At 39.9% G+C, this 16,333-nt stretch overlaps 1 protein-coding gene across 1 annotated transcript; it reads right to left on the bottom strand.

The window, feature by feature from the left end:
* Window positions 1-4,859: 4,859 nt before the first annotated feature.
* LOC131419860 (zinc finger protein 585A-like) lies at window positions 4,860-15,683 on the bottom strand. The gene is made up of 4 exons (XM_058565367.1): window positions 15,521-15,683; window positions 15,103-15,266; window positions 8,470-8,590; window positions 4,860-4,988 (listed from the first exon to the last, which is right to left on the bottom strand). The coding sequence occupies exons 2-4, from the start codon at window positions 15,255-15,257 to the stop codon at window positions 4,860-4,862; spliced, it is 405 nt and encodes a 134-aa protein (XP_058421350.1). The 5' UTR covers window positions 15,258-15,266; window positions 15,521-15,683.
* Between the last annotated feature and the right edge of the window lie 650 nt (window positions 15,684-16,333).

The raw sequence follows: 16,333 nt of genomic DNA, 5'->3' as shown, positions 1-16,333 counted from the left end.
CACCATGAGGAAAACAGAGTTTTTGATGGTTTCTAAGAGGATAAAGGCCATACACAGGGAGATTAGGTAAAATGATATAGCAATAACTCAGACATTAAGAAAAAAGGTTAGACTAGGGTGGTGATGGTGGCAATGGATTGGAAAGGAAGGAAGGATGGTTGCAGCATTATACGGGGAGAATTCGGATTCTTTCCCTTTGTCTTTTCAGCTACTTGGGTTTAATACTATTCAGTCTTCCTGATTCATTTCCATCCCATTTATATTTTCCTTCTTCCCTTGATAATCTACTTTTTCTTTCCCATTTTTCCCTCTCTTTCCTTTGACTGCATTACAAAAAAGTCTCTTATTATACTCCTATATAGGATGGTGACTGAATGAGTCAGGCAGATATCAAATGGGAGATGTGGTTGGAAAATAACCATAAGATTTACTAACTGATTAGAATATGTTGTTCCTTTAAAAAAATTTTTTTAAACTTTTATCTTCAGTTAGAAAGAAGGAAAGAAAAGAGAAGAAAGGTGATGAGGGAAAAAAAGAGTGGAATAGGAAAGGGAGAGACAGAGACTTTCATTCATTCACTCATTCAAGAAGTGCTGTGTTTCCAGAGAAAGAGACAGAGCCAAAGAGACAGGGGAAATGCCACACAATAATTTGTGTTATTGTAATTTTATTATATTTTTTCCCCTTCTAACACAGTTGGGTAAGGTATAGATGCCAGGCTGGCAGGCTAAAGACTAAGATGAGATGGGCAGTCTCCTTCCCTCCCTTATTGTCATGTTGTTTCTCATATCAAAAGGTGGAGTCTACAGCCCTCCTCCTAGGTGTAACTGGCTCAACCAATAGGATGCTGTGGAAGTAATTTTCTGGGACTTCTGAGGCTAGGCTGTAAGAATCCTGGGTCTTTTGGAACATTTCCTCTTAGGATGCTTTCTTTTGTAACCCAGCCACCACTTTGAGAGAAGCCCAAGTCACATGGAGAGGCCACGTGTAGGCCCTCCAGTTGGCAGCCCCAAGTAAGATAATAGCCAGCATCCCCTGCCATCCTAGGAGTGAACCATCTTGACGTCCACCCCAATTGGGCCTACAGATGATTGCAGTCCCAGCTGACATCTGACTGCACTTTCTAGGAGACCCCAAGCAAGAACTGCCCAGCCAACCACAGCCAATCCACAGAACAGTAACAGACAAGAATAAATTACTGTCTTACAGTACTATACTTTTGTGTGGCTTGTTATGTAACAACAGATAACTTCTTTCATCCTTACATGAGACGTAAAGAATAGTTTATCAAATGCTTGAGAGATTCATATGCCACTCAGAATGCATGTATATTTTTCACATACTTTTTTTCTTTTAAAGATCACTTTATTACTCATAAGCCTTGAAACTGCAATCTGAATTGACCTTGATCAGAAATCCTAGGAAATGTTCAAGCAAATATTTTAAGCACTATCATATTTTGAGTACTGGTTCAGGATAAAATGATATCAATGTGAAAAAAATAATTGATGTGTAATCAGAAGATGGAGTTTAAATCCTAGTTCTGTCATTTGTCACTGTGTGACCTAGGGCAAATTATTTAACATCTCTGATTCCTAGTTTCCAATGCTACAATGTATTTGAAAGTATTTAGTGATGCTGACAAAACATATTCAATAAACTTCCATTTCTTTCTTTCCTATGAAAATCCTGTGCTCATAAGTGCAACCATGTCGAAGCTTATCTTACTGCTTCCTAAAACTGAATATTTTTATTATTTATCAAATATTTCCCTTGATAAATATTTCATAAGCTTTCCTAGTGTTGGCTTTACTAGTGTGATCTACCTCACTTTTCCTGTGGAATAGCTTAAAAGATTTTGGGGACTCATTCTGTTGCTAGATTTTCACAAAGGCACTTTTGTGACAACTTTCTTTGCTTTTCACGGACATGACCGTGTTTCATATCTTGAATGTGGTTCCCTACTCTAGTGCAAATTTTAATAAGTGCATAACAAATAAGAATTTTAAATCAGCCCATACATTTATGTATTTAAAGAGTCATACTGATATAATTCATAATATTACCCATTTGCTTTGATTTGAGATGCCAAGTGATTGAAAAATTTTAAATTGAAATAAATAGAAGCAAATTACCTTGCTTATTTGAATTTACCATTTTGCATAATTAGGGTGAACTAATTTAATCTGAGGTTATCCCTTTAAATAACTGATGTCTGCTGAGATACTCAAGGCCACATGATTAGTGGAGTCATCCTGAACATCACTCTGTCTCATAGGGTTGGAAAGTACAAGTGCACCTTATGAAGCTTGGAGATAGATGTTGCAAGCTTGATCTTTTCTCCATTAGTATTGTTTTTCTGTTTTGTTCCCCTCACCTCACTCTAGGCTGCTTTATGTTTTCCAGAGGGACACACATTGCATTTGGAGATGGTCCTCCTTTTGCAACTCTGTTCTGATTGTATGTTACGTTTACTCAGTCTTGAGCTCACACCTCAGTTCTGCAAAGGAAAGGCTGGTTATTCATCTGGTGACTTATGGTTGGAATCCCCAAGACAATGCTCTTTATGGGGACTCAGGTTCCTTCAGCAAATACCGCTTTTTGATGATGCATTTTAATGAGCCTTTTAAAAATTTGGACACGAGACTACCAGCTACAGTATCTGGAACCCATAATTTTAAAACAGTGTTTTTCAAGCTGCAGGTCCTGACCCGTGAGTAGATTATGAAATAATTCTAGGTGTTGTGACAAGAACTTAAAAAAAATGAAACAAAACAGAATAGATAATATTAGTGTGATTTACAAGTAATAAGGGGAAGAAAAGTTTCATAAAACTTTTGTATTAGTTTTGTGCATGTGTTTGTATACTGGTTTACATAAAAATTATTTCATCTATTTTTTGAGTTGCTGTCAAGAGTTTGAAAGCCATGGCCTTGGATTTAAAGCTATCTGAAACAGTTTTATAATATAGCAGTTTGAAATGAAGTCCCAACAATATATTTAAAATATAAAAGTATAGATACCTTTTAGTTGCATATTTTAAGGAGAGTGGAAAGTTACTTTTCCAGAGAAGCCTAGCCCTGGGATGACTGGGCATTTTCCAAAGGGCCAGGAACCAGTTATCCCAATAAATGGTAGGAGCCTAAATGCTCTTTCCCTGGGAGGCTCCGAGGTAACAGGTTCCTCATCTCATCTGTGATCTTGTTGCCCTGCTGCAGTGGCTGTTGGAAGTACTGTGTCTTCCCTAACCACATCCGAAGGACCCAGTTTTCCCAAGGTCTCAGGCTGCCAGAAAGATGGCACCGCACTTCTCCTCCATTCCTGGGACCTGCACCTGGCTTGGAGAGATGGAAAACTCCAGCCTTTAAATCCCCTTTTTACTAGAGAACCACCCTTTTCCTTCCCACTGGGTCCTGGGAAGATGAGAGGCAGCAGTAAAGGTTACTTCTGTTTTATCCACACCAGGGGAGTCTGTATTTCTGTGTGAAGGTCTACTCATGTAGAAAGTACCATCCCTGGAATTAGAAAATTAATCCTAATAAGAGTAATGGAGGGTCCTCCTTTCAATATGATAATGAGACTTGGAGAGAGATGGCACATCTTTCTGCAGCTGATGGATGCCCCTTTTAGAGGATCTATAACATCCTCCCCAGGTCTTCACTCAGCTGGGCTAACACAATTCAGAACCAAAAGAATCCTCAGGGCAGGAAGGGACCACTTCGTTTCTGACTCTTGTCCACTTTACGTTTCCCAACTTCTCACTTTGCAAGCTACTCTCTCTCCATTAAAATGGCTGCCTACTAAACTCATTAGTGGAATCTGCCATATTGTGTCACTTAACTTTTTCCATCTGCTTATGGATTTTAATTTTTTTTTCCATAGAAAGCCCTGACCTAAATCCTTTACTCTTCTTTTATAATGCTTTTGACATTGCTACTGCTGAAAATCAATCATACTCCTTCATCATTGCCCCTCCCTCTAATCTCCATCAACATTTTCCTGTTATCCAGGTTTTTTAATAAACACTCAAGAGGTAGTCAAAAAGATGGACCAAATCTTTACATGGAACTTTTTTGCTTCCCATGAGAAATGTTCAATATGAGCTTTCAGACGAATTAACAAAACAATGTAGATAAATTTGTTACCAGCATTAGAATCTCATTTAAAAATACTTTCTACAGCTCAAACCATGGCATAAGGCAGATTCCTATTTAAGAGAAAGGGGATCATTACATGTTGTCTTGAAGACCCTGAGATTTCCCTTAACAGCAGTGCTATGGGATGATATGAGGCACAATCTCGGTCACCCCCAAGAGTTAATTTAAACGGAGAAAGTGAGATGGTCTCACAAAGCACTGGAATTGATTTTGCCCTGAGCCTCTCCTGGGTTTTAAATTCTGATAATCACGGAATATAGAGAAGGAAGAAACTTGGTGTTCATTCTCACTGCCTCATTTTACAAACCACGAAATTGAGGCTCAGAGGCACAAAGTCATTAAGATAATTCAGTTATTTAGTTGGTTACTTGGACTAGGGTGGTTTCAAAAAGGATGCAGAAAAGTAGAAGTATTTGAGATGTAATAATCAGCACTGACTGACTGGTTGGTGGTGGGATGAGAGATTGGGTACCGAGCGAGAGGGAAGATTCAAAGATGTTGTTTGAGTCTTTAGCTTTAACATCCAGGCAAATGGGAGGCATTCATTTTGAAGGAGGACATACGAGGAAAAGTATCTGCAGAGAAAGATTGTGAGTTCAGTCTGGGAGTGTTGAATTTTGGGCGCCTTGTAAAATCCAAGACAATGTGCTACAATTGAATGTACAGAGGACGAAAACCACGAGATTACTGAATTATCAAAGTTTAGTAAAGAGAGTGTTTCCAAGAGGAAGTTGTCATCATCCACAGCCACTGTGAGGCCAAGCAACACAAAGATGAAAAGCTGTCCATTAAGCTTAGCTGTAAGGAAATCATCGTTGACCTTGGCAACTCCTAAAAGAAAACATAGGGAAAGAGCTCCATGACAACAGTCTTGGCAATGGTTTTTTGGATATGACACCAAAAGCACAGGCAACAAAAGCAAAAATAAACAATTGAGATTGCATCAAACTAAAACACTTCTGGACAGCAAAGGTAACAAGCAACAGAGTGAAAAGGCAACTTATGGAATGGGAGAAAATATTTGCAAATTATAATAATAATATAAGGGGTAAATATCCAAAATATATAAGGAAGTCATACAACTCAATAGCAAAAGAGTAAATAACCAGATTAAAAAAATGGGCAGAGGGGGCCCGGTCCAGTGGCGTAGTGGTTAAGTTCACGTGCTCTGCTTCTGCAGCCCAGGGTTCACAGGTTCAGAACCCAGCACAGACCGACACACGGCTTGTCAATAGCGGTATCCTATATAAAGCAGAGGAAGATGGGCACAGATGTTAGCCCAGGGCCAATCTTCCTCAGCAAAAAGAGGAGGATTGGCAACAGATGTTAGCTCAGGGTAACCTTCCTCACCAAAAAAAAATGAGCGAAGGACCTGAGTTGACATTTCCCAAAAGATACTATACAAATGGTCAACAAGTTTATGAAAATGTGCTCAACATCACTAATCCTCAGAGAAACGCAAATCAAAACCACAATGAGGTATCCCTTCACACCTGTTAGAGAAGCGTGATTATCAAAAAAGACCAAAGACAACAAGCGTTGGTGAGGATGTGGAGAAAACAGAACCCTTCTACACTGTTGACCGGAACGTAAATTAGCAGAGCCATCTGGAAGACCCTATGAAGGTTCTTCAAAAAACTAAAAACAAAACTACCTCATTATCCAGCAATTCCACTTCTAGGTATATATCCAAAGGAAATGAAATAAGGATCTCAAAGAGATGTCTGCACTCTCATGTTCATTGCAGCATTATTCACAATAGCCAAGATATATAAACACTCTACGTGTCCGCTGACGGATGAATGATTAGAGAAGATGTGGTATATATACATACAATGGAATATTATTCAGCCAAAAAAAAAAGACGGAAATCCTGACATCTGCCCCAAATTGGATAAACCTTGAGGGCATTACGCTAAGTGAAATAAGCCAGAAGCAGAATGACATATACTGTGGGATCTCAGCGGAATATAAAACAGTCAAATTCATAGAAACAGAGAGTAGAATGCTGATTTCCAGGGACTGGAGAGATGGAAAATGGGGAGATGTTGGTCAAGGGATACAAAGTTCAATTACGCAAGATGAATAAGTTATGGAGATCTAATGTACAGCAATGTGACTATAGTTAACAATACTGTATTGTATTCTTGAAATTTGCCAAGAGGATAGATCTTAAGTGTTCTCACCACAAAGAAAAAAAGGTAACTACATTACGTGATAAATATGTTAATTAGCTTGATTGTGGAAATTAATTCACAATATATACATATAGCAAAACATCAAGTTGTATACCTTAAATATATACAATTTTTATTTGTCATTATATATCAAGAAAGAAGGAGAAAATGCACAAAAGCCGTGAACAGACACCTTACTAAGGATATATAGATGGCATATGAACAAATGAAAAGATATTTAACATCACTAGCCATTAAGGAAATGCAAATTAAGACCATGAGAGATATCACTATACATCCATTACAACCACAAATACAAAAAATAGTGACAATACCAAGTACTAGGAAGGACGGGAAGTAACTGGATTTCTCATACACTGCTGGTGGAAATGCAAAATGGTACTGCCACTCTGGAAAATAGTTTGGCAGTTTCTTAAAGAACAAAACATATACTTACCATACAACCCCAGTAACACTCCTGGGCATTTATCCCAGAGAAATAATAATTTATGTTCACACAAAAACCTGAACATGAACGTTCACAGCAGCTTTATTTATAATAGCCCAAGACAAGAACAACCAAGAAGTCCTTCAACAGATGAATGGCTAAACAACCTACGATACATTCACACAGTGGAACACTCTATAGTAATAAAATAAATAAATGATTGATACACACTACAACTTGGATTGATCTCAATCTCACATCAAATATTCTATGATTCCATTTGTATAATGTTCCCAAAATGGCAAGATTATAGAGATGAAGAGCAGACTAGTAGTGGGCAGGATTAGGGAAGGTGTGGGAGAGGGACGGGTATGATTATAAAGAGGCAGCACAAGAGAAACCTTTGTGGTGATAGAATAGTTCTGTATCTTGATTGTGATGGTGCTTACATGAATCTCTACATGTGATAAAATGGCACACAGCTATTCACACATGTGGTACCAGTGTCTGTTTACTGGTGTTGAGACTATGTTATGTAAGACATACTCATTGGAGGAAATTTTTGAAGAATACAACTGTGCTAATTCCTGTGAATCTATAATTCTGTCATATAAAAAGTTTTTTATAAAAGTATATGTAAAAGCCAAAAACAATCTGAAAACATTTCTTTCTTAAAAAGGCAAGCCAGAAATGGAGAAAACAAGTTTGCAAAACATGTATTTGATACAGGTCTGAACTTCAACTCAACAATAAGACCAAAAAAACAAACTAAACTCAACAAAAAATGGGCTAAAGACTTGATCAGACACTTCATTGAAGGAGATTATAAATGGTTAAAAAAAAAGCATATGAAAAGAAGTTCGAGACTGTTAGTCACCAGGGAAATGTAAATTAAAACTCCATAAGATAGAAGATACCAACTAAAATGGTTAAAAATAGGTAAGAGTTACCAAAGCATCTGTTGGTAACCAAAGAGCAATGAGAATTCTCAGGCATTGCTCATGGGCATGAAAAACAGTAGAGGCAGCTTGGACACATTTGGCAGCTTCTCATACAATTACATATAAACTTACCAGAAGACCCAGCAAACCCTCTCCTAGGTATTGACACAAGAGAAATGAAAACATGTCGACACAAAGACTTGTATGTGAATGTTCTCAGCTGCTTTATTCATGACCACCCCAACCGGAACAAACCCATGTGTCCATCAACTGAAAGATAACACACTGTGGTTCATGCACACAAAGGAACACTACTCAGGACAGAAGGAATAAAGTAGTGATACAGACACATGCACTAGTCTCAAAAGCATTCTGCTGAGTGAAAGAAGCCAGACAAAAGAGAGAATATACATTATGATCCCATTGACATGAAAGTCAAGAAAAGGCAAAACTACTGCAATGGAAAGCAGACCAGTGATTGCTCTGAGGAGTCTGAGAGGTAGGGATGGAGGGAGGAGACTCACTGCAAAGGACAGAAGGATCTTTCTGGGATGACAGAAATATTCCAAATCATGATTTTGATGATGGTCATCTACTTTTCATTCTTGAAAACTCACTCATTTATACACCGAAAAGTGCTGAGTTTTATTTTCTGTTAAATACACCTCAACAAAAGTGATTAACAGTTAAAAAAGAAAAAACAGAATTTGCAGTCTAAAGGGAGTCACATGGTAAGGTCTGCTCACCACGGAGACGAGGTGGCTGTAGCTCTCCAGCATCGTCACATCTCTGTACAGGGTCCTCTGTGCAGAGTCCACCTGCCGCCACTCCTCCCGGTGAACTCCACAGTCACGTCCTTGAACGACACTGACACCCGTAACAGCACATTTCTAATCAACTTGAGGGTCCAGAGTCAGTGACATGGAGAATACCTTTGGAAACTATGTCTTACTATGTTTACTGTTCAGAATTTAAAACAAAATGCTATAAAGGATGACTATCACGGGGCCCTAATTCTGTCTTATGCTTTGAGGAGACGTACATCATTAGTAAAAAAAAAAATTATTCTCATGCCGATTTATTTATTTCTATTTTATACACATATATTGTTACTTAATATAAGGAGGAACGTTAATGCCTTATTTTTTTAGGTAAAGTTATTATAAATAGGATTCCTGCATACATTTCTCATACACCAGCGGATTATGCTGAGCGCTCTGCAGATTATACACACCCCAGCCTGGAAATCTGTGCTGGGGTAATAGGGAACCAATAAGAGATACATGTAAGCCCGGGAAGGTATTACACACCACCAGATTTATATTTCAGGAGCAATGCTCTAGAACAGGGTTATTTTCAACATGGCACTACTGACACTGTGGACCAGATGATGCTATTTTTGTGGAAGACTGTCCTGTGTATTTTAGGATCTTTACCAGTACCCCTGTCTTCTACTCATTAGATGCCAGTAGCATCCCCAGTTGTGACAGTCAAAAATATCTCCCAACACTGCCAAATGTCTCCTGGGGAGCAAAATCGACCCTAGTTAGGAACCATTGCTCTATATGATTAGTGGACAATACCTTAAGCAGCAAAACAGAAGACCTAATTTAAGGAATTACTATATTAAGGCAAAACAACAAAGATAAAGAATGGGAAACTAATCCTTATAGGAAACAAAATCTGGTCATTCTTTTCTTGTGCAGCTATACACAGAGATGCTGCACAAGCAACGAGGTGGATGCTGAGGCCATACACAGAGGCTGGAACAACAAATAAGAGTCAGAGGTTGAGTCACAGTGAGGCAGATGTTTTTCATTTGCACCCACCCAAAATGCCTGTGGAACCTACAGAAGGAATTATTTGTTTCACTGTTGTTGCATGATTTTGGAACAGAGACAGAGGTCTAAGATGAAAATTAGAATTTAGGAGACATTATTCATTAAGATGATAACTGAAGTCATCAGAGAAAAATGGCTGGTTCAGAAAGGACATAGAAACTGAGGAGAGAAAAGGAGTAAGTACAGAATTCAAGTGAATAGCAAAATTTAAGCGGCAGGTAGAAAAAGAATATGATATGAAGGCCAAGAAAAAATTTCTAAATGGTGGAAAAAGAAAGCAAAAAGATTAGAGTACTGGAAATTAAGAGAAGAGAGAATTAGAAGCATTAATGATTCCTCTAGTTCAAAAGAACACACTGAGCACACATATCTACAGTTCCTGCCTCCAAAAAAAAAACTCAGGTAAAATACAAAACCTAATATAAAAGTATGACGAAAACAGAATATAGAGAAATGTCCCAGCAGAAGGCCAGAAAATTTGAACAAATTCTGGAAGACAGAGGGTAAGATCCTATTAAATAAGAAAGACAGGACAATGTGGCCCACAATCTATTGCAAAAAGAGAAGTGGGCAGAAAGAGCAGGGCACTGATGAGAGCCCAGAAAGACATCCAAGCTTCAAGTGAACAAGACCTGAAACAAAGTGTGTAGCGGGAAGAACGATGAACAGAGTCAACTTCCTATTTGACTATGGGTGACACTGAAACCTGCAAACAGTTAGCCATTGATGATTAAGCAGCTAGTAACTATGGGGGATAGGAATTGGCCACCTCAAAATATGTCTCTGCCTGAAAGACACTTTGACCCCCACCTCCACCAACTGACCAAAAGGGTTTGGAATGGGAGGCCAGCCCCTAGAACAGGCCATCATCATAGACATCTCTGGGTATCCGGGAGGGTCCCTGCTAAGCCCATTCTTAGTTCTGGTTACCCTTTTTTAGAGACATTTACGTTTGGAAAGGAAATCTCCATTTGTAAAGGTATCTTCTTCTCTGTACCAAGAAGAAGGAGAGGATGGCCTTATCTAGAAACGTATGAGAACAGAAGGCAGCGAGGACTTAAATCTGTATGGTAAACTTAGCCATTGTTAACTGTGCTGTTTAGGCAATATGCTGACTCCCACTAGGTTCCCATAGACAACTTATCCCTGGAGGCTGGGTCACCATGGTAATGGGTGTTCGAGCTATTTTCTTCAGGAGTTGGAACCCCTTGTCCACTTCAGGCTGGTTGAGACCACCAACCCAGCAACCGGGCCCACGCAGATGTATGTCCGATAAGCAACATTTTGACGTCAAGAGGTTAAAACTCCACCCTCAGGTCATGATAATGCAGTCATTCTGTGAACATGTGTCCTACAAAGAGGCATGAAGGCTGACTACGCTTGAGCAGATCATTAATTACCTCATCTCTCCTCACCCAGTCATTTCAGACCACCTTGCCCCTTACCCCATAAATATCCCTGAGTCCCTATTTTCAGGGAAGCGGATTTGAGATTCATTCTCCCGTTTCCTTACTTGGCTGCCTCATGATTAATAAACACACTCTCTCTCTGCAATCTCATCATCTCGGTGTTTGGCTTTCTGGTCTGTGGGCAAAAACGGACCTGGTGCAGTAACAACATCATTCAAATGAGTAAGGAAAGGCTAGACACTAATGTCACAGGGAAAGCTAGAGGTTACCTGGGAAAAGATAGTTATATCTCTCTCTCTCACACCACGGAGCAAGATAAAATTAAAAAGCATTCAAGATCTAAATGCAAGTAATAAAATCACATTCTAGAAGACTACACAGAACAACGATTGTACAACGTTACAGTGGGAAATGCACAACTATGATTGAAAATCCAGGAATCAAAAAAGAAAAAACTGCTAAATTTGACAACAATAAAATGCCTTTATGGCGAAAACAAAAGTCACGAGTAAGACAAAAATACAAAAACCCGTAGGAAAATGGTGCAACTTACATCACAGAAAAAGGGCTATAAGGGTATACCGGATACAGTCATTAAAATCAGCACATCAATAGGAGAATGAGTAAGGAATAAAGAGTTCAACAACAAAGAAATACAGTGAACTAAACTGAGATCATTTTTAAGCCACACTGGTAAAAATCCAAAGCTTGATGCACACTCTATTTGCAAGGTAGTGGAAAGGAAACACGCGCACTCAGACTGTTGGCTCTACCTTCAATTACACCCACAACCTGACCACTTCAAAGTAACGAACACCCTTATGATCATCATTTCTTGCTAGGATTACACAAATGGGCTCCCATATTGTACTGCTTCCACCACTGCCCCACTAGAGTCTATCCTCAAACAGTAGACAGAGTTATCCTTTTAAATTCTAACTCAAAACTATCCTTTTGACTCAGAAAGATAAAAACCCAAACCCTCCATATTATCTAACCAAAAAGAGAGAGATATTGTGTTCATGAACTGGAAGACTCATTATGATCAAGATGTAAATTCTCCCCAAATTGATCTACACTATAAATTCTATAGGTTCTAGGCAATCGAAACCAAAATCTCAGCAGGCTCTTCGGTGCTGGGCAAGCTGATTTTCAAAACTTTCTATAAAGTAAAGGACCTAGAATACCCAAAACAATTTTTAAAAAGAAGCAAGTTGCAAGATTTGCATTACCTGATTTCAAGACTTACTGTAAAGAGACACTCATCAGGACAGTGTGGTATCAGCAAAAGGATTAACACAGATCATCAGAAGTAAACAGAGTCCAAAACAGACCCATACATACACTGCTGGTTGATTTCTCACAGAGGTGCCAAGATAATTCAAGGGAGAAAGGACAGTCCTGTCAGCAAACGGTGCTGACAGGTGGCTGTGCAAAGCTGGGGAGCACAAGCATGGCAAGGACATGTTCCTCTACTCCCAATATCTAGAGTCCGCTGCCAGCACAAAATATGAAGACCCTCTGACCCTAAACTGCTGGTTTCAGATTGGGCCAACCAGAACATATTCTGTCCTTTTCTGATTAGTAGGCTTTATACTAAAATAAAATTTAAAAGCTGATCAAAACAGGAAATTATTGATATAACAGATAAAAGACTGAAATCCTAAGGGAATACTATCAATCAATTCATGAAAATACATTGAAAAATATAAATAAAAATGAACAGTTTTCTATGAAAATGTAATGACCCAAGTCATACCAAGAAAAAAATACAAATCCAATATAGGCTTATGACTAACAAATTAATTCAATAATCAAAATCTTCAAGCAAAAAAGTCTTCATAAGGCCCAAATTTACAGGTGAGTTTCACAAAGCTTCACCTAACACAATTTTCTTATCTAAACTATTAGAAAAGAAAAGGAGCAGGACCATTTTTTAATAAGACTATGACCTTGATACCATAATTGGACAGAGAAACAAGAAAGTATAGTCTAATCCAGCTGTGGATACAGAAATAAAAATACTAAATATAGTATTAGCAAAAAGCCCTAGGAAAATATGTAAGAAACAACTTATCACACTTAGCAACTAGGGTCTATACAAGAATTCAAGTTCACATTAGAAAATCCATTATACCATTTTACAGTATTTACAGATTAAAGGAAGTAAGCTACAGCTTTATTTCAATAGATGCACAAAAAGGAATATAATACATTGCACATTCAGGACTAATATGAAATCTTAGCAAACTGGAGAGACTCTACTGTCTTAACATGAGTACAGCCATGTTTGGCCACTCCACTGACCTATAGCCACCAGCACACAAAGAAATATAAAGCTGCTTTCTGTGTGGTGGGAACTGGCCTTTCTCCCACAGAGAGAGTTGCAAATTGTAACATTTCAAGGCTCTTGGAGCCGCGTAGCAGGGGATGGACTGACCATCTGTGCCGGGGTAGGACGATAACCAGAGAGAACAATGCACGTACACAATTACTGGGCTGGGACGTTAGCCAGGGGGCTCAATGCACATACTCCACTGATAACCATTTGTACATGGAAACACTAAATGCTTCCTCTGCAAACTCTCTAATTGCTTACTCTGAAAATTATTGATGGCATAAAAACTACTGGAAACTGAGACCTAGTGAGAGTTCCACCTATGGAAGCGACGCGTTGCCCAGGAAGTGTGATCCTTGCCCAGCCTCATCGATTGACAGGACTCTCCCGGCAGTGGGGCGTGAATATTGTGAATAATTGATTTGATGTGAAGTAATTGATTTGATATGAAGTAATTGATCTGATGTGTTCTCTTTTCAGTCAACCTGGTGTTTCTCTTTCCGGTTGATTTGTGTCATTTCTCTTCAGCCGATGTGGATGTTTTCCCTTTCCAGTCGAGCTGATGTTTTTTCCCTCTTAATATTTGACCTATTCGGATCTGTTTGCAGACTATCACCTTTACTATCCTCTATATAATAAAATATACCTTCAGTTCATTTGTTTGGAGTGGACAGTGTCTTTTACGTCTCCGATCGAATCCCCTAACCTCTCATAACACCTACTTACCCTGACAAGGTTACCTACCCAACACTGACAGCAAACATCATAGTTAACAGTAAAACAGGGTATATTTTCCCTCAAAATTGACTTAATCTATTTCTATTTCTCCTTTTCCATCTCATGCATGGATCCTTCCAAACCTTAAATCTATTACAACACAAAGTGGGAAATAAAGAAAGAGCTCCCCTGAGGGATGTTCATTTTCTGTGGGTCCTGGGAGAGTGTAGAGAACTGTGGCTCAGCTGAGGGGACAGAAAGAAGATGGAGGTCCTGAGATTCCACCTCGGCAAATCTCAGCACCCCAGTTAAGGATCATCTACCCCAAAGACATAGGACCCTCTGGGCCTTAAAAAGGCACGAGAAGGATCACGGGCAGGCAGCACCACTGTCTTTGTGTGACTCTGAAATGATCATCTGCAGTTTTTTACTGAGTGAACATGAAGTTTCCTTGATTGATTTAACAATAACACCTGTCCTTCTGACTAACACAAAGAAATAAAAACAACAATTAGTTGAAATAAGTACACCAAAGGATAAGACAGCATTCTTTCATTAAAATTAACTTAGAAGAAAAACACTCACTATGCATCATTTATCTATTTTTCTCATAGGATTATTTACCCCCTGGTATAGACAATCCACGGTAAGCCTAGTAAAAGAGATAGGATGGGCCGGCCCCGTGGCTTAGCGGTTAAGTGCGCGCGCTCCGCTACTGGCGGCCCGGGTTTGGATCCTGGGCGCGCACTGACGCACTGCTTCTCTGGCCATGCTGAGGCCGCATCCCACATACAGCAACTAGAAGGATGTGCAACTATGACATACAACTATCTCCTGGGACTTTGGGGAAAAAAAAGGAGGAGGATTGGCAATAGATGTTAGCTCAGAGCCGGTCTTCCTCAGCAAAAAGAGGAGGATTAGCACGGATGTTAGCTCAGGGCTGATCTTCCTCACAAAAAAAAAAAAAAGAGAGAGAGACACAGGATGCTGGAAGGCAAGAACTTTTAATTGTTTGTTTCAGCTGTGAGGTACTTCCCAAAAGGCCCTTTTGATGAGATGCTTTTGCTGACTTACCTGTGAGAAAGTGAACTGCACTGTTTTCCTTCTGACTCTGTCACAAACAAACTGGGTTTCCCTGGACAAGTCACTGAACCTTTAAAGACATTGGGTCTGAAAGGTTTCGAGAGTTGGAAGTAAACGACTTTGGAAAATCCTTCAAGTATCATCATCCTGGGATCCTGTGAGATCAGGATAATGGTATTAACGTCACACGTGGTGATGGACACCTGTGACAGCAACGCAGCATCTGTAACGAGCGGGGGGCCTTTAAGGGGACTGGAGACAGAACTTCCTCCCTCTGCCTGGTTATCCCTTACCCCCGGACCTCGCCCTCACAAGCTCTTCAACAAAGCAGCCTTCCCTGAGCAGCCTGCCCCTGGGCCACCCCAGCTCTCCCTGCTCTTCTCAAGGACGGCTCAAACTCCCCACTCACAGTGTGGTGGCTCCTGAAGGTGGCATCATCATTAAGTCTGGCTCATTCCGGGCAAGCGGATCAGATCTGCTCCTTCCTGGGCTCTTCTGTCTCTGCTCTGAAGCTCTAGACAAGGATCTAAGGTCAGAGAGGTGCTCTCTTCCAGGTAAGACTGCTTGACAGAGGCCCCTGCTTCCTATCTCACAAAGGTTACTTCATTTCAAGGCAACTGGGGTGTGGCTCCGAGAAACAAATTCATTTTAGGGGCAAACACTTGATTCTTGAAATTCATTATAATATCAGACTTAAAAGGCCGCCTGTCAACGCAGAAGGGGCCAGGAACCTCTGTCTGTCCTTTGTACCTGAAGAGACACTAGAAATCCCAGAATAGTGGCACATTGTAGGGTTCCATCTGCATTCACTTTCCCTTACACCCCTGGGGATGCGGGGACAGGCCACTTTCCTAAGTGCTGTGACGGCTGCGATGCCAGTCTTAGGCAGGCGTGATATTAGACGAAGCCCGAGACTGAAGTAAGAACACCTGCCCCTGAATCCAAACTCCCTCACTGCTAGCTCCTGACTTGAGCACATCGTTCCACCCCGCTGAGCCTCGGTTTCTGTTCAGGTGGTTGTGAGGGTACGGTAAGCCTCCAGCGAAAAAAGACAAAGCGTCTTCTAACTATGACAGCAGTTGTCACTTACTCAGGGCTTACTACCTGCCACTTGTCTAAATACTTTACAACGCATGACAGACCTAAGTTCCAAAACGACGCCGTGAGACAGTCATTATTAATATTTTCAGATGAGAACCCTGACCCAGGTTCCCTCTGTCGC

The sequence above is a fragment of the Diceros bicornis genome, chromosome 22 (assembly GCF_020826845.1).
Source record: "Diceros bicornis minor isolate mBicDic1 chromosome 22, mDicBic1.mat.cur, whole genome shotgun sequence".
NCBI lineage: Eukaryota > Metazoa > Chordata > Mammalia > Perissodactyla > Rhinocerotidae > Diceros > Diceros bicornis.
The sequence above is the reverse complement of the archived record's forward strand: the minus strand, read 5'-3'. Positions and strand labels throughout refer to the sequence as shown.